Source organism: Cetorhinus maximus, chromosome 17, assembly GCF_964194155.1.
Source record: "Cetorhinus maximus chromosome 17, sCetMax3.hap1.1, whole genome shotgun sequence".
Taxonomy (NCBI): domain Eukaryota; kingdom Metazoa; phylum Chordata; class Chondrichthyes; order Lamniformes; family Cetorhinidae; genus Cetorhinus; species Cetorhinus maximus.
In genome coordinates this window covers 19,320,962-19,339,302 of record NC_135895.1, presented here as the reverse complement: position 1 = coordinate 19,339,302, position 18,341 = coordinate 19,320,962, and the positions used below count along the sequence as shown (strand labels likewise).

The 18,341-nt window shown below is 40.4% G+C and overlaps 1 protein-coding gene across 1 annotated transcript in view; it reads right to left on the bottom strand.

Annotated features, from left to right (window-relative positions):
• Nucleotides 1–18,041, bottom strand: part of dr1 (down-regulator of transcription 1) — a 30,020-nt gene extending 11,979 nt beyond the window's left edge. The window contains exons 1-2 of the mRNA XM_078560799.1: nt 17,516–18,041; nt 913–1,076 (exon numbers count right to left, since the gene is read on the bottom strand). Coding sequence (XP_078416925.1) covers nt 913–1,076; nt 17,516–17,735 — 384 coding nt within the window. The 5' untranslated portion in view covers nt 17,736–18,041. The remainder of the gene's footprint in view (nt 1–912; nt 1,077–17,515) is intronic.
• Between the last annotated feature and the right edge of the window lie 300 nt (nt 18,042–18,341).

Here is an 18,341-nt window from a genome sequence, read left to right as displayed (position 1 = left end):
CCTAAAGTATTCCAGAGAAGTCTGGCAACTGCATTATAAAATCAGAGCTTAAACTGTTGCTTTATGTTTTTAAAATTAGCCACTCAATCACAATATCTAGACAGGTCACTGACATGAAATGTTAACCATTTCTTTTGCCACAGATGCTGCCACATCTGCAGAGGATTTCCAGAAATATTTTGTTTTTATTTCAAATTTCCAGCATCTGCAGTATTTTGCTTCTGAATGAAGGAGATAAATCTACTTTAGCCCCAAAGTCCCAAGAATCTCCATGTACTAATTCTATTTAATTTATTCTACATCTACAATCTATTCCTTTGAAGTTAATTCAAATTGAAATCATGCAGAAAGGTCATTCTATTTACATAATTTGAATAACTGGATAATTCAACTTTTCTTCAAGCAAAACTGACTTTAAGACACACTCATTTTTCACCCAATATGTAACACTTCATAGTAATGTCAAATTTAACTTTTCTGTCACATAGCGCAATTGATCTGAATCCCCATACAAGTCATTGACTTCACTTTTTATCCCAACTACTCTGCCTACTTTAGTATTCTGGAAACTGGACAAGCATTCAACTGGTTACAACACCCTGTTCACTTGTGTAAATTAGAAGCAGCAGAAGTCTAAGCAATTACCCTAGAAGAACTTCACTGAACACCTCCCTCAACAGTTGAAAACAGAGGCTCAAGACACAGTGTATATAAAATACAAATACAGGAATAATGCTTCATGGTAGATCTTCTGTTATAAATTTATCGTCACAAAAGGTAAACTCAACAATATACAACGATGGAAACTGCAGAACCTACTCATTGTTGCTACATTTTAGAAATAAAGTTTTTATAAATGATAGCCGCTATTTAAATGGCCACGTGAGACTTACACCCAAATCCGCTACTTACTTTTGCAAATAGCTCCTGTTGTTGGCGCAGTAGTTCTTCTTCTGGTATGCCAAGGTTTTCTAGACGTGAGCTTGCTTTTCTCCTCTTTAGTGCTACTGTTTTGCACTCTTGCAAGACTTCCTTTACTTCACTAATGTAAGAGCAAAACCCAAGACTCTCTAGGGCTAAAAATAAAAAAGAAAATGATTAGCATATTAATGCTTACACATAGTATACAAAATATTTTCGCTGCAATTAAAGTGAAAAAAACTGTCAATGAATGGAAATCTGAAATACCAGGACATATACTGAAACTAACGAAGGATCTACACCCCACATAATTGGCTCCTTTCTTATGTATGTTGGCCACCCTGTATTTACAGCATTCTCATTTTTCAGGCAATTGTTTGATGGTCTTTATCTTGTCTTGAACAGCTTCTTAGTACTTAACATTTGCAAATTTTAGTTTGACAATTTAGATTTCATATGGAAATGCTAGTTTGATAATTTTGCCTCCATTCATAGCTTTCTTGGTGTCTGACAATGCTCAGGTTATTCCCAAACCTAAATTATGAAATATTGATGTGAACTGACAGAAGTTCACCAACGTGAAACATTAACTCTGTTCTTCTCTCCACTGATAGTGCCAGACCTGGTTAATAAAGCCTTATTTAAAAAAAACAAAAGATGGGTCTAGAGGAGGTATAGGGGGAACAACAGAATTATTACTAACAGCTGCTATCTAAAGAAATGGGTACAGTGGTTGGGGTAAATTCTTGAACTCAATGTTATGTCTGGTAGACTGTAAGGTACCTAATCAAAAGATTCCCTTGAACATACAGTGAGTTCCATTGGAACAGTGTAGGAGGCAGAGGACAGTGGAGTTAGAGTAGGGCCGATAATTAAAATGACAGGCAACTTGAAGCTTGGAGTTATGCTGGAGCACTGAACGGGGGTGTTCCACAAAGAGGTAATCCAATCTGTGTTTGACCTTCCCAATGTAGAGGAGTCGGCATCGTGAGCAGCAAATACTAAATTGAAAGTAGTAAATCACGGTTTCACCTGAAAGTAGTATTTAGGGTGTTGGACCTAATTTTGGTGAAAGCTTGCTCTCAACACTTAGTTGATAGTCTAGTACATGGATGTCCAAGTTGCTGTTCATGGGTCATATACAGCTTCAGCCCCAGCAGTCCAGTCCCTGAAGCCCAGTCAGCTCAGTCCCACTGGTGTTAATCTTTCTGATCTGTTTGAATTTTGTGAGCCCAGAAGTTTTGAGTGGATTGAGTATTAATGTCTCATTGAGTATTCTGACCTAGGATTTATTCAAAGTCTATTAGTATCAGCAACTTGAGATATATACAAACTAATGGAAACAAGGATTTGAACTTTATGACCTTTGAGACAATACCAAGCCATAAAGACCTGGTTTGAATCCTGATCTGTGCTGTGTTAGCTGATCTCAATTTGGGCAGAATTTGGGACACTAGAATAGGTATTAGTGAGATGGGCAAAGAGCAAATAAGATCAGTAATGGGTTCCTGCTTCTAATTGTTCTCCACTGACTCCTAATGGAAAATACATGCGCCAGTCTAGGGCAGGGCTGAGCTCAAGTGTGACGTCCTGTCATCTCACTGACTGGAGTCACACATGAAGAACATATATACGCATGAGGTACTGAGTGGTTGGAGGCCTTGTGGCACGGTGGGTAGCATCCCTGCCTCTAAGGTAGAAGCTCCAGATTCGAGTCCTACCCCAGGACTTGATGGTCACAGAAGGTGCATTCATAACATGCAAATCCTTCCAATACACATATGGCAGACTGCAAGTGGGAGAGTCTCCTGATTAGCCATGTTTGGTGTGGAGTGGTGCCCCTCAAGCTACAGCCTCTGGTGACAGGCTAGCGACCTGTTCCAGGAAAAACTAGCTATGGAAACAGACATTGCATGTGCTTCATCTGCCTCATGCGTCTTTAGGCTCTAGAAGAGAAGAAAGAAGATGACGATTGAATGGTTACCATTCCTGAACACAAGAAAGTGCCTTGAGATGAGGAAATTTGTATATAAAAATCACTGGAACAGATATTTTCATGAGGATTTCACAACTTTTGGTTATAAAAAATGTTCACATCATTTAAATCGAGAATTTCACAGTTCAGGAGTAAACTTAAACAGGGTAGTTATGGGCGTGCTGTGGTGGAAATGATCGGACCAAGATAGAAAATTGTAATTCCGGGAAACATTGATAAAATGACACACCTCCCCAAAACCATTATTTCAAATTCTGGCTGCTACCTTTAACTCCAGTCACTTAGTGGCAACCATTTTAACTCTTTTCAGCTCACATACAGTAGGATTGAAACAAATACTAACAAGTGCCTGATTTACCAGGCAGTAAATTTTATACTTTAGCAATCCAACACTCTTCAAACACAAAAATAGAAAATCGTCTTATACATACATCATCTACTCTTCTTCCCATTAAAAATATTAAAATTACTATTACAAAATTTCTAAAAAATTCTATTTAAACACTTCACTTACCTGTTTCTTGGATGTCACTTCTGCAAGTGAGAAATTGGCCTTAATTGCTTTAAAAACCAGCCCTAAAGTTTGGCTTTCCAGCCAATTCTGGCTCAGAAGTTTAAAGGCAGATATGGTGCATCAGGCAAAACCGGGCCAACTTTCATGTTTTGTCAAGTGTCAAATTTAAAATTCTCTGCTCTTGGTTATATTACTCCCTGTCCCAGTAGCATGATTATACTCAACAAGATAGCTGCACCAGTGCCTGAAGGGCTAAGATTTGGTAGGGATGTCTATGGTATAGGAGTGAGGAAAAAAAGTCTTGTCCTCAAAATAAATTGGCTATGATTTCAACACAGTCAGGAAACAGCACGAGAGGAGAGTCAGTCGGAAGTGTGAGAACTGCACGAGGGGAGAGATGGTCGGGAGACTGAAGTAGCATGAGAGGAAAGGCAGTCAGGAGATTGAAAACAGAGCGAGTGGAGAAGCAGTTGGGAGTGTGAAAACAGCGCAAGTTCTAAAACACATACATGTGTAATTAAGAAATGGATAACTATTAGCTGTATTTGTAGATGGTAATAGCATTTAATAAGCACAGTAAATTGTAGTATAGATAGCAATTATTCTAAATTAATTAAGAAAGTATTTAAAATAAGTTAGTTAATAAATACTGTAGTAAGCGCTTTTTATAAAGTTTAAGGAATGTCAGTGCAGCTCGGCTATGTGGAGCGTGCATCCTGTGGGATATGGGAAGTCGTGCAAGCACAAAGTGCCTTTGATGACTACACCTGCAGGAAGCGTTATCTGCTGCAGAAACTTGAGCTCCGAGTTGTGGAGCTTGAGCGGTAGCCGGAGTCACCGTGGTGCATCCACAAGGCTGAGGATTATGCGGATAGCACATTTAGAGAGGTGGTCACACCGCAGGTAAATAGTGCACAGGCAGGGAGGGAATGGGTGACTGCCAGGGTATCTAAGAGAAACAGGAAGGTAGCTCTCTAACCATTTTTCCATTTTGGATACTGGAGAGCGAGATTGTTCTTCAGAGGACTGTAGCAAGAGCCAAGTTCATGGCACCACAGGTGCCTCAGCTGTACAGGAGGGGAGGAGAAAGAGTGGAAGTGCTACAATAGTAAAGGATTCCATAGTTAGGGGAGCAGACAGGCGTTTGTGGCCGTAGACATGACTCCAGGATGGGATGTTGCCTACCTGGTGCGAGCTTCAAGGATGTCACAGAGCTGCTGCAGGACATTCTTTTGGATGAGGGTGAGCAGCCAGAGGTCATGGTCTGCATTGGGACCAATGACATAGGAAGGAAAAGGGATGAGGTTCTGAAAGTATATTTGATGCAGTTAGGAAGAGAATTAAAAAGCAGGACCTCAAGAGCAGTATTCTCAGGATTACTCCCAGTGCCACATGCTAGTGAACATAAGAATAAGAAGATTGAGCAGTTCAACACGTGGCTGGAGAATTGGAGGAGGAGTGAGGGCTTTAGATTTCTGAGGCATTGAGACCGGTTCTGGGCAGGTGGGACCTGTACAAGAAGGATGGGTTACACCTTAACAGAACTGGGACTAATGTCCTCGTGGGGAAGTTTGCTAGTGCTGTTGCAGAGGGTTTAAACTAGATTGGCAGGGGGATGGGAACCTGAGGGGAGGAGAAAAACTGGCAGTGGGAAGTAAAGTACTATCAACTGATAACGAGGATATATCAGAGAGTGGCATCAAGGTAGATAGAATACTTGTAGAGTTTGGAAGAATTAGAGTATGCAATAGCAAGTCAGAATAAGCAGGAAAGTAAAAAAGGGTGCAACTACAGACCAGTCAGTTTGACCTCAGTGGCAGGGAAACTTCTGGAAACTATACAAAAACAGAAAACGTTGGACAAACTCAGCAGGTCTAACAGCATCTGTGGAGAGAAAAAAAATAACAGTTAACATTTCGAGTCCATATGACTCTTCTTCAGAACCGTCATACGGACTCGAAATGTTAACTCTTTTTTTGCCCCTCTCTCCACAGATGCTGTTAGACCTGCTGAGTTTTGCCAGCATTTTGTTTTTGTTTCGGATTTCCAGCATCCACAGTATTTAGCATTTATTCTGGAAACTATAGTTCGGGATAAAATTGATAGTCACTCAGACAAGTGCAGGATAATTAAGGAAAGCTAGCATGGATTCATTAAGGTAAAATCATGTTTAACTAGCTGGAGATTTTTGAGGAGGTAACAGAGAAGGTTGGTAAGGGAAACACTGTTGATGTAGTGTATATGGATCTTCAAAAGGCATTTGATACAATGCCTTGCAACAGACTTGAGAGCAAAATTCTATGTCATGGAACAAAAGGGAAAGTAGGCACTTGGATAAAAAATTGGCTGAGTGACAGGGAACAGAAAGCAGTGATAAATGGTTGTTTTTCAGATTGGAGTTCCCCAGGGGCCAATGTTGGAACCCTTGTTCTTCCTGCTTTATATTAATGACCTAGACTGTGGTGTGCAGGGCATGACTTCAAATTTGCAGATGATATGAAGATTGAAAATTGGGATAGTCTTGAACTTCAAAAGGACATAGACATGTTGATGGATTGGGCAGACAAGCGGCAGATGAAGTTCAATGCAGAGAAGGGTGAGGCGATCCATTTTGCCAGGAAGAATATGGTGAGGCAGTATAAAATAAAGGGAGAGATTCTAAAGGAGGTGCAGGAACAGAGGCCTCAGTGTACATGTACACAGGTCATTGAAGATGGCAGGGCATGTTGAGAGAACAGTTAATAAAGCATATAGAATCTTAGGCTTTATTAATAAGGGCATGGAGTACAAGAGCAAGGAGGTCATGTTGAATTTGTATAAAGGCATAAGTTAAGCCTTATCTGGTGTACTGCATACAGTTCTGGGCGCCATACTTGAGGAAGGATGTGAAGGCATTGGAGAGAGTACAGAGGAGATTCACAAAAATGATTCCAGGGATAAACAACTGTAGCTCTGAGGGTAGCTTGGAGGGGTTGGGACTCTTTTCCTTGGGGAAAAGAAGGCTGAAAAGAGACTTGATAGAGGTATTCAAGATCCTGAGGGATATGGACAGGGTAAATAGTGAGAAACTGTTCCCACTCAACAGAACATCACGAGCTAGAGGGCACAGATTCAAAATAATTAGCAAAAGGAGTAAATGTGATGGAAGGAAAAATTTCTTCACACTGAGGGTGGTTGGAGTCTGGAACAAACTTCCTGAAAGGGTGGTGAAGATAGGTTCAATCCAGGTATTCAAAAGGGAATTGGATTGCTACCTGAAAAGAAGTAATGCACAAGGTTACGGAGATAAGGCAGGGGAGTGGGACTAGGTGGAATGCTCTTTCAGAGAGCCAGTGCAGACTTGATGGGCCGAATGACCTCCTTCTGCACTGTAAAGATTCTGTGAACACCCAAAGGGGTTAACAATACAAGCCCAGGAATTTAAAAATGTTTGATTTGTTTTAGTTGAAAAAGGATTCAATAAGATATGGCGACAGTGTCAACTTCCAACAGCTCACAAACATACTATTTCAGAATGAAAATGCTATTTTGGGCATTTATGACAATATAAGAACAGAACTTGAATATGTTTCTGATCAGAGGGAGGAGTATTAGACAGGTTGGGTCACAATTTTGAACAACAAAGGTAGTTGAGAACGTCAGCATCAAAACAGCATCCATTTGCATTGCAGGAAAATGTTAGCATTCATTTGTTATAATGTTTACACAAATATTAGTGCAAACTATTTTAACACATTTACTAACAGCTAGGTGCCACAGATAACACCAAATTCAAAGTCACATTGGTACAGAGGAAATCAATGCCCTACAGCCTGCTAAATCTTTGTGGGCAGGTTTTTGGGATAAGCAGCAACTGTAAAATCTACACCATTTTCTTTGGTCTCCGCTGCAAGCTCCGATTATTAGCCACTGACTCCAACCCTCTCCCTAATCGCTCTCTGTGGCTGTTAACCAAAGCCCTTGTGCTGCTGAAACCCTCATCCATGCCTTTGTTACCTCTAAACTTGACTATTCCAATGTTTATATTGTTAAACTTCCATCTTCCACACTCCATCAAGTTGAACATCAAAAGCTCTTGTTGCCCATTTTCTAATTCATACCAAGTGCTGTTCACTCATCACCCTTATGTTTGATGGCATCCAATGGCTCCTGGTCTAGGCAACATCAGTTTTAAAATTCTCATCCTTGTTTTCAAATCCCTCCATGGCCTTTGCCCTCCATATCACCTCTAGCCCTATAATGTGCCCTGATCTCAGCATTCTGCCAATTCTAGCCTCTTGCACACCCCTAATTTTAACTGCTCCACCATTGGCAGGCCATGTCTCTCACATGTAGGACTGCAGAATCCCCAAGCAGTTCTTTTATGGGGAACTGTCTTAAGGCAAGCAACATAAAAGGTGATTAGTACAAATGATAAGGAAATCCTAAAAAAAATAACCTTACAAACTTCTGAATTACAGACCACCTGTTTTGGGAAAACACTGCAGTTGACCAGCCCTGAGAACTGAAATTTGGTTCAGCATGCTTTGAGGGCCATCTATACCAAACATACAACATCCAACATGCCCAGAGGCAACGCAGCTGCAGAAGTTCCCACAAGTACCAATGACAATGCGATGTGCCAGTTCGGTGGACATCCATGCCAATCTCACATCAGATCCTTCACTCATGACATGACCCACAAAAGACGATGAACTGACTTACAGCTTGGACATACTCCAATAATGAGTCTACCACCTGACCAGATTAGTACTGTACTGAAATGTCTGCCTTAGGTTACGCACTTACATTCCTGGAATAGGATTTGAACTTATGACTGTCTGACACAAAGGCAAGAATACTATCACTGAACCAAGGCTGATGGTAGAACTGGAGCACAGAATAAGCAGCAATCGCGAGGTAGAAGGTGCTAGGCATGCAAAAGTGAGTAGCCAGAGAAGGTCACTCAAATGGATAGATTGGAGCCATAGAGAGATTTGAAGGCCAGGACCAGGATTGTATCGACTGATTCACTGGGCACAGAATGATTGGGAGAGAACCGCATTCCTCCTTGGCTTATATTAAGTAACTAGATTGTGATAGCACAAAGGAAAATCAATCCATAATTTCCAGACATTTTGTTTGAAGCTGTCCAGCTGCTAGCTTTCTAACTTCTGTGCAATACAAGTGCTGGAATTACAAATAGTTGATTATAATGACCCAGAGTTTGCAGTCAGTGGTGAAGCAAGGCCGCTCACTGCTGACATCACAGAAAACCTCACTGGGAGATCTGGCGATGTCTGTGGAAAGAACTTTCACTCAGTGTGCAACTGAGTGTAGCACGTTTAATGGGGACTCCCAATGTCAAAATTGCAGTGATGTCATCAAATTGTCCTAGTAGCCAATCACAAACAACTCTGATGGACAACAAAGCAAGAAATTACAAGCAAAATAATCAAATCACTTTAAAAATTTTTACACAAAGCAAAATAAAAAGACTGAGGCGATTGTAGAAGCTGATAGATGAAAGACTTTAAAAATCAACATCTTATTTAAAAAATTTGAAAAATGAGTGCAATTAAGGCTGAGACATTTAACAACGTGCCACATATTTTTCAAGGACTGTTCAGTTGTTTAACGGAGATCACCATTAAAAACCCAGTACAATTCATTAAACAAGGCTTAACATTTTATGATCTGAAAGCAGAAAGGGGGAAGTTCTCACTAAATCAATTGATTTCATTGTTTGCCAGCAATGGGTGGAGTCCATAGTGCAGACTGTAGTGGAGCAGTGAATGGCAGACCGCAATTTCAGAATTCCCATGTTAATCTGCACTTACACTAAACCCTTGAGCTCCAAATTTAGAAGGGTAATGAAAGCGAACACAGAGTTTGCTTTCATAAACCCGGATAATTCTGGGCCAATGTTAAATTTGGCTGCAAATTTGACTACAGAATGTTATGACACATCAATATGAGAACAGCAAGATTTTACTTTAGGAAAATTAATATCAAAAATTTAAATGGGTTTCAGTGAAGACAATATAAATACAGGAAATACTGAAGTATGAATTGCATATTCAATGTTAGGATCAAAGAGCATTAATTCTGCCCACTAAAACTAAAATCAGGTCAAAATAGCAACACATGGTTTGTGTTAAGAAAACATCAGGCCAAGTGCAAATCAGTTATACATATTTGTGTCAGCATTATTCATAGAATCACAGAATCATTATTCAGCTAAAGATTATAAAGAATATAATGAGGACTAGTTTATTAACAGCAGGTTATTGTAGCTTTAGAAAAACAAAATTCAGCCTGAAACAAAACAAAGCCTTTTATAATTACTGCTTTGTGCACTTCATGCTGTACCTACTTTGCCCAGTGCTAATACAGCATGCATAAATATCACTTCTGCAATTCAACAAAGCAAAAGTAACTGCAGAAGTAATGTTTAAAATGAGGAAGTTTACTAAATGTATAAACAGCGCAAAAAATAAATCAAGTGATGACCGATCCAATAAAGATCAATAATAATTTAAAATTAAGGCTGCAAATGTAGTTTAGCCCCTAACCATATATGCAGATATAAAAATATTACACTTAATATCTTTAATTTAACAAACGTTTCAGCCACGATTTGTTAAATAGCTAATAAAATGAGTGCTGCCGACAAGTTTAAACGATGGCTATGCATGCCATAGAAATATATATCTAAGTGGGACACAGTAAACCACCTGCTAAAAATTATTGGTTCTAAGTATTCTGAGTAAAGTACATTTAAAAATAGACAAGAATTTACTTGATTAAAACAACCAATTCTACTTGTGTTTCATTCATGTTTATACTTAAATTTAATTATCAATATCTATAATCTGCAAACACCTGTCTTAAGTCAGCTAACTGAAGTCAGCTCTAACTACTGAGTAATAAAAGTGCCAGAATTGCAACCAGTTAATTATGTTCGTTTCAGCTGCAGATATCACTACAAAATGTTATACGACACAACAAAATCTCCCAAGACTACTTTACATAATGAATTTAAATGGCTTTCCAGTGAAATAGAGACAGAAAGGGGGGATAGCAAGGATAGGAAACACTAAAGCATTCACTGCAGCTTTAAATGTTAGCGTCATAGAACATTAATTCTGTTCGCAAAAACTAAAACCAGATCAAAATAGCCACACAACTGTTTGTCAAAAAGTCAGGACAAACGTAAATCTACATGCATTTATTATTCCTAACTTAATTTAGGCAAGGATATTCCTAGAAGTATTTTCGAATGATTCCATATCTCTAACATAACTGCCTTAAAAGCATTTTTAAATTTTTCCAGACTTCCCCTTTTCAGCATTGCAACTCAAGCAAATGCTGGAAAGAAAGCTCACTGTAACTCATTCTGCCGTTTAAATTCATTATATAAAGTACTCTTGGGAGATTTTATTGTGCCGTATAACATTTTGTAGTGATATCTGCAGCTGACAATGCTTTGCTAGACTTCACAAATGGTGCCATAAATGAAAAGCTACACAAAACTTGAAAAATAGGTGACACGAAGGTCTACACCATGTCCTAACTTGTTTAGCGACTGCAGTTAAATCATCATTCCACTGTAGTATTTTGCAACACCCATAAATAACAAGAATTGCAAAATCCAAATGCGGGATAGCCAAACAAACTGGTGGTAAGTCTAAACTCAACTTCAGCCAAACTCTTCACTTCAACAGTAGTTGGATGTGGAGGCAATTACTCTATACTCCTTTGCCATTCTCAAGTCATGAGAAGATGGGGCTATAGTAATTAATAAACTTCCAAACAAATCATGAATTTCTGAGGGTTTGTGCATGTGGGTGTATGAATGGAAGCACAACACCCACTTTCAAAAACAGGCTCTCCTAATGATAGAAACTCATTAAAAAAGTTGATGCAATCACTTGAGTTGAGATGACTAGCTACCCCGTGATATATAGAACATAAGTCCCATGTGGGTTTAACACTAAGCTATTAGTCATGAAAATAGGTTTCTGTTAATATTTCACAATCCCAAACAATGATTTTTAAGAAACAAGATTGCTTACTTCTTGACCACATCCATAACTATGGATCCTAGTTTTGAAAATCTCCAACTATATAAGAAAAACTTCAGACACCTAATGCACATAAAAACAGGAAAGTACAAGGTCAGAAAATGTCACTGCTGCCCATCTGGCCAGCCTAAGTGCCCAGAAAATATAGCAAGCTGCATTTAAAAAACATGTTTAACATATTCACGCCTTTGTTACCTCTAGACTTCACTAACCCACTGCATTCCTGCCTCATTCCATCCTCCATAAATTTAAGGTCATCCAAAACTCTGTTGCCCATGTCTTAACTCTCAGCAAGTCCCAATCCCCTATCACCTCTGTGCTCACTGACCTATACTGGCTCGGGTACAAGCAACGTTTTGATTTTTAAAATTCTCAACCTTTCAAATCCCTCCATGTCCTTGTCCCTCCCTATCTCCATACTCTCCTCCAGCTCTACAACTCATTCCTGCGCTCATCTAATTCTGGGCTCTTCAACATCCCTGACTTTAATTGCTCTCCTATCAGTGGCTGTGCCTTCAGTTGTCTAGACCCAAGCTCAAATACCTGCCCTACACCTCTCTAGCTCACTTTCCTCCTTTAAGGCGTTCCTTTAAACTTTCCTTTCGCCAAGCTTTTAATCACCTGACCTAATATCTCTTATGTGGCTCAGTGTCACACCATGTTTTATAACGTTCTAGTGAAGCGCCTTAGGGACCTTTATTATATTAAAGGTGCTGTATAAAAACAAATTGTTGTTGCAGTAAAACCACCAAAGTTGCTTCACAAGACTGTTATCAAACAAACATTGATATTCAGCCACATATCATGAGATGAGGCAGCTGACCAAAAGTTTGGTCAAAGAGGTAGTTTTAAGAAGTATCTTAAAAGAAGACAGCTAGAGAGGTTTAGGGAAGGAATCTCAGAGCTTAGGCTCCCAGCAGCCACCCATGGTGGCCTACAATGTCCAAAGAAACAATACCCAAAACAGCAGTGGGCAATATTTAAAATAGCTGTCAAATATAGTTCAGGAAAAATATATTCCTTGTTAAAACAAGAAGAAACTAGCCAATAATGCAACATTACGGATGATTGGAGATAAAGATAAAACTGAAACCAAACTAAATATCTATACTAAGCACATATACTTAAAAGGGTTAGGAAAAAAGTCAAATGAAAGCAAAGTTAGAATACAAAATTAAGCCATCAACAAACATAGAAAGAAATAGTATTCCACGTACACATGAATAACAGAAGAAAAATCAGGATAGGAATATGGCTACTAAGGGATGCACAAGGCAGTGACAGCGAAATGGCAGAAATATAGAATTGTTACTTTGCCTCAATAATTGCCAGGGAGACTAACAAATTGTACATGACAATAAAAAAAATCAAAAAATATATAAAGACACTCATGACAGAAAGAGAAATAATTGATAAACAATCAAACTTTGAGAATAAAACTCCTGCTCTAGATGGAATGCAATGTCCGTATGTGTACCCTGCAATATTGTGACAATACTCCAGCAGTGACGGGATCAATGCTCTGGACAAACTGAGTGCTTTAACTCTCTAGCTAGAAACCCTAGATCCTAACTGCTCTCTGTACTTCTTATGGCTCCAATAATCAATATCAGCACTAGTCCAAATCCCCTTCCTATATAAAATCATGTACTCCAGTACTTCTGGCATGGTCTAACCAGAATTTTGCATAGCTGAAGCATGATTTCCATCCCCTTGTATTCTATTCCTCTAGTTAAAAAAGGCCAGCATTCCATTAACCTTTTTGATTATCTATACCTGTTCATGATATTTTAATGATCTGTGTACCTGGACCTCCATTATTTCTAAGTGTGTCTTAAAGGAGCAAAGCAAGGCACAGAGGCAGAGAAGTGTAGGGAGAGAGCTCCAGAACTTCCGGCCTAGGTAAATAGGTGAGGCCACCAATGGTGGGGTCACTAAAATCAGGGATGCTCAAGAGTCCTGAATTAGACATGCAGATATCTCAGAGGATTGAGAGGCTGGAGAAGATTACAGAGATAGGGAAGGATGAGGCAACGGAGGGAACTGAAAACAAGGGTGGGAATTGTAAAATTAAGACGATGCTTGACCAGGATCCAATGTAGGTCAGCCACACAGATGTTGATAACTCTCACCAAGTTCCATTCAGCTAAGACATGGGCAGCAGTGTTTTGGGTGACCCCAAGCTTATGGAGGGTAAAATGTGGGAGATTAGTCAAGAGTGCAAATAGTCAAGTTTAGGGGTAACAAAGGTTTGAATGAGGGTTTCAGCAGACAAGCTGAGACAGGGGCCTCGGGCAATGTTACTAAGGTAGAAATAGACCTAATAACTACACTAACAACAGACTTATTCTCTCTTGTGGACAGTTCCATTCCCGCCATTTGCAAAAAAATGGGGATCACCATCTCCTACAATTAGTAGTGCAATGTCAGATAATACAGGTAACAAAAATCTACCTTAACCAAATTGAAATGCACCCACAAGGAATCTGAATGCTGCACACTTGGAGAAGAGACCCATTGAACAAAGGCATGTGAGATTCAGTATGAAATGATCAATGCTTCATCTACAATCTTGGGAAGATCCTGCATTTTAATTTTTCAACTTCAATAATGCAGATAGATGAGGAAATTTACCACAATTATCTGCTGAAATATTATTTATGGAGCATGGTTTCCACTGGTCCTGGGGCATTAAATAAACGAGGCCCGAATTAATGTATTCTATCTCCCCAACAAGTCTCAGTGCACAGTCTCAACAATTCATTTGCCAAAGTTTTAGCTACGACTGACGAGGCCAAATTTAGCAATTCATGTTGTTAATGTCTAGGACTACTAAGATTACTTACACAGATCTGGCAACCATATTTCTACTCCATGGCCATTTACCATTGTCCTGTTACCAAAAGCTCACTGCTGACAAGTATTTAAAAATTATACAAGCAAGTCCAGAGGTTTGTAATGCTCTATGCACATTACAAAACTGGATGTTGAATATGCCACTGTATATGCAGCTGAGCTGCCTTGAACATATTTTTTCAAATTAACTAAAATGTGGATTTCACACTTATAAGCAATGTGAACAGTGCTTAGCAATAAGTGGTATTTTAGTCAAATGAAGATTAATGTTGACTTCAGACTGCTGCGTAACAGGCTGTTGTTTTGAAGCCAAACATTGTTCCTGTGCAGCAGTAAGATTAGAAAATTATATTTATTTTTCATTTTCTACTCAGGAAATAATGAATTTAATCTTGGTATCAATGCTATTACTAAGGTATGATTTCCGATTTCAAGATTTTTAAAAAATTTATATGTTTCATGGGGTGTAGGTGTTCCTGGCAGGGCCAGCACGTTGCCGATCCCCAACAGCCCTTGAACGGAATGGCTTGTTGGGCCATTTCAGAAGGCAGGCAAGAGTCAACTACATTGCTGTGTGACTGGAGTCACATGTGGATCAGGCTAGGTAAGGATGGCAGATTTCCTTCCCTAAGGCATTAGTGAAGGTGTTAGTGAATCAGGTGGGTTTTTACAACAATTGATGATAGTTTCAAGGTCACCATTACTGAGACAAGCTTTCAAATCCAGATTTTTAAAAAAAATTAATTCAATTTAAATTTCACCAGCTGCCATGATGGGATTTGAGCCCATGTCGTCCCCAGAGCATGAACCTGGGCCTCAGGATTACTAGTCCAGTGACAGTACCACTATGCCACATCTCCCCTCAATGAATCAATGGCGATTTAAAAAAATTCAAAGCCCTCAGTCGCCCAGTCAAACATTTGATTATTTTTAAAACCTTGCCTTCTAGAACCAAATGATTTGGCAGTTTTTCTTAAAAACCTACCCAAACTTTCTCTTTTCATCGCAAACGAACGCTGCATTTGCTCACACCGTGTCTTTCTACAGGACGATTTCCACGGTCTTTGGTATATTCAACAACTTTCAGCTTAAAAGCAGCTGAAAAAGAAAGAGTCTGTGAAAAACACGTAATCTGCTCTTCCGCTGTGCTCATATGCACACTGGGAACCTTAAACTGGCTTCTATGATTAAATGCTTACAAGGTGCACTAAAGACAGCAGGAAGCAATCATCAGTGGGGTTTTTTAGAGCTAAAAAAGATGTTTCGACATTTACTGACTGACGCATTGTGGGGGGGGGGGGGGGGTTTAACAAAAAATGAATATATTCCATTATGTAGCCAGATAAGAGCCTGGCAGTTCTAGAACAATGAACTAGCATTCAAGTACATATCAAAATCTTGACCAATGTGTAAGTATTGCCTGAGGCAGATTATTAAATGCAGCAGTGAAGGGAGAAAATGGCTGACAACTAATTCATGCCTCCTGTCACTAAGCAACACTGCTGGCACCTGTCCAGCTGCACAGCTCACATCTTGCTTATGTCGAAATGTATAAAAGGCAAGTAATAAAATTGGAAGATGCAAGGAAAGCATAGCTTAAAGCAAAAATTGCCTTTAACTGGAGTGATAAACTAACTTCCTTGGTTTAGCTAGGCTTCTCTTTTACTCTCATTTCTTTCATTTTGTACAAATCACCTAAAGATGGGTTGAAATCCCAGGGCAATTTCCTTCGAGTCGAGCCAAAATTGTTTTAAAAAAGGATTCAAATAGGGTCCACCTGCCACTGCAATAAACAGGGGTTTTCACAAACTCCTTTAATTTACAAGTAGTCCAGTAGAGGCAATGGTACCTGGTCAGCTACCACATCAAGTAAGCTAAAGGTAACCAAAGGGCAGAAAATGCACCACACTGATGGTTGGTGTGCAGAAAGAAATAGACCAGCTTATGAGGGAGATATCTGATTTGAATGTTTCATTGCATACAAAATTAATTTATCCGCTAATTAGTCATGTTAAACAACACTTAACTGTGTAATTATCCCACTCAGGCCAGCAGATCCTATTTTAAGATGACTCAAAATGTACACAAACTTTCCTGCAGCTTTCAGTTTATTAGTTAAGTCATACACATAGGTTGAAAAATATAACCTGGCAAATTCTGGTTTGACTTTAATCCCATGAATTGAGTTTCGATATAATGTATGTAAACATTTCAAACTAACTTCTCCTGCACCTGGCCAATTTGAAATATTGGCATTCACACCAATATTTCTTTTAATACAAAAATATAATTCACATGAATACTAATGAGCCACAGAAGTAGTTTCGCAAAAAGGCAAGTTCATACTATCTGTCCAAATAAACTTGAGATTTCTACAAACCCTTCTACTGCAACACAATGTGCCTAGCACATACAAAGAATTGCCCATTAGTGCTGTTAATGAGCATGGGGCTATTAAGACCTTTACATTTCTTGGTACATGGCAGAGAATATTTACTAATAGCAAATCTATATTTGAACTAGAGTGGCCACAAGTTTTAAAAAATGAAAAGCAAATCAGATTGAATGCCTTTTGCTTTAATATTCGCACTTTCAGTAGCACTTGAATCCAGTATGAAGCAATTTACGTGCAAGCAAATTAAGTTGAACTAGTCAAGTTCAACATTTTCGGGTGGATATGGCTCAGTTTTCCTTCACCATTGATATCCATACATGGGCTTTAAACCTGTTTTCACAAGCAACAAAGTCTTGTCATTATTAAACTGTTTGGATGAGGTTCATCACAATCACAAAAAGGCCCTTCTTGGAAACGTCCGTTCAGCTAGTGACAAAGTTATTGAAGTTGTCCAATTCACGAACTGAGTGGGAAGATCTGGAAACTGCTTTCAGTATCAATTTCTAGCACGTTGCTTACTCATGGGCTGGTGTGGAGAAATTAGCTTATTAAGTAACTTCCCTCCCCATTTGGAAAGTGGATTTACGCGGCGGTTCCCAACCCGAGACACCAAAACGAAACAAAACAAAAACATAATGAAACCTTTGCGTGACACACGAGTCAGTCCAGCAGGAACTTCCTTCCGACTCTTGTCGCCACTTTTGCCCTCGGGGCGCCAGGACCACCCAAGCCGGGCCCTCAAGCCTCAGCCCTGCCCTTGCCCTCACCTTGGATAACGTGCTCCGGGGAGATGGTCTTCTTCTCCGACTTGTTGCAGATCTCGTTGGCCTCGGAGGAGATGAGGTGAATGAACTCGGTGCAGCAGCTCACCACCAGCTCCCGGGCTTCGTTGGCCACCCGCACGTTAGGCAGCGTCTCTTTGATCATCTTATTGATGGCCGCTCGGGGGATTGTCAGATCGTCGTCGTTGCCGGACGCCGAAGCCATGACTCGAGTATATATTAAATAAAAATGCCTTCCTTGGATTAAAATCCAACCCCACGACCACCCCCCCCAACCCCCCCTCCCCCTCCCGCCCGCCCACAGTTTATGGTTTAAACCCTCTTTCTCCTCGGGGCCTTTCTCTTTCCTCCTCTGCCACCAAACACGGCCCTGGGGGGACTCTCGTTAAATCGCCGACTATCCAAGTCACTGGCGGGCAGCTCTGGTCACCGATTGCAGCTCCTTGTGTCTCTCACGCTCATTCCTCCTCTCCCGGCCGCGGCGCCATCTTCAATCAGCCACCGGAAACTCTCCGCGAAGCCTAATAGAACCGCACTTCCGGTTTCCCCGCCTCCTTCCCCGCCCCCACACGGCCCTAACCCCCGCCCCCACACGGCCCTAACCCCGCCCCTCCCCCAACACCTCCCCTCCCCTAACTCCTCCCCTCCCCCTAACTCCTCCCCTCCCTTCCCGGGCCCTAACCCCGCCCCTCCCCCAACACCTCCCCACCCCTAACTCCTCCCCTCCCCATAACTCCTCCCCTCCCCTCCCCTCCCCTCCCACGGCCCTAACCCCTCCCCTCCCCGGCCCTAACCCCACCCCTCCCCTCCC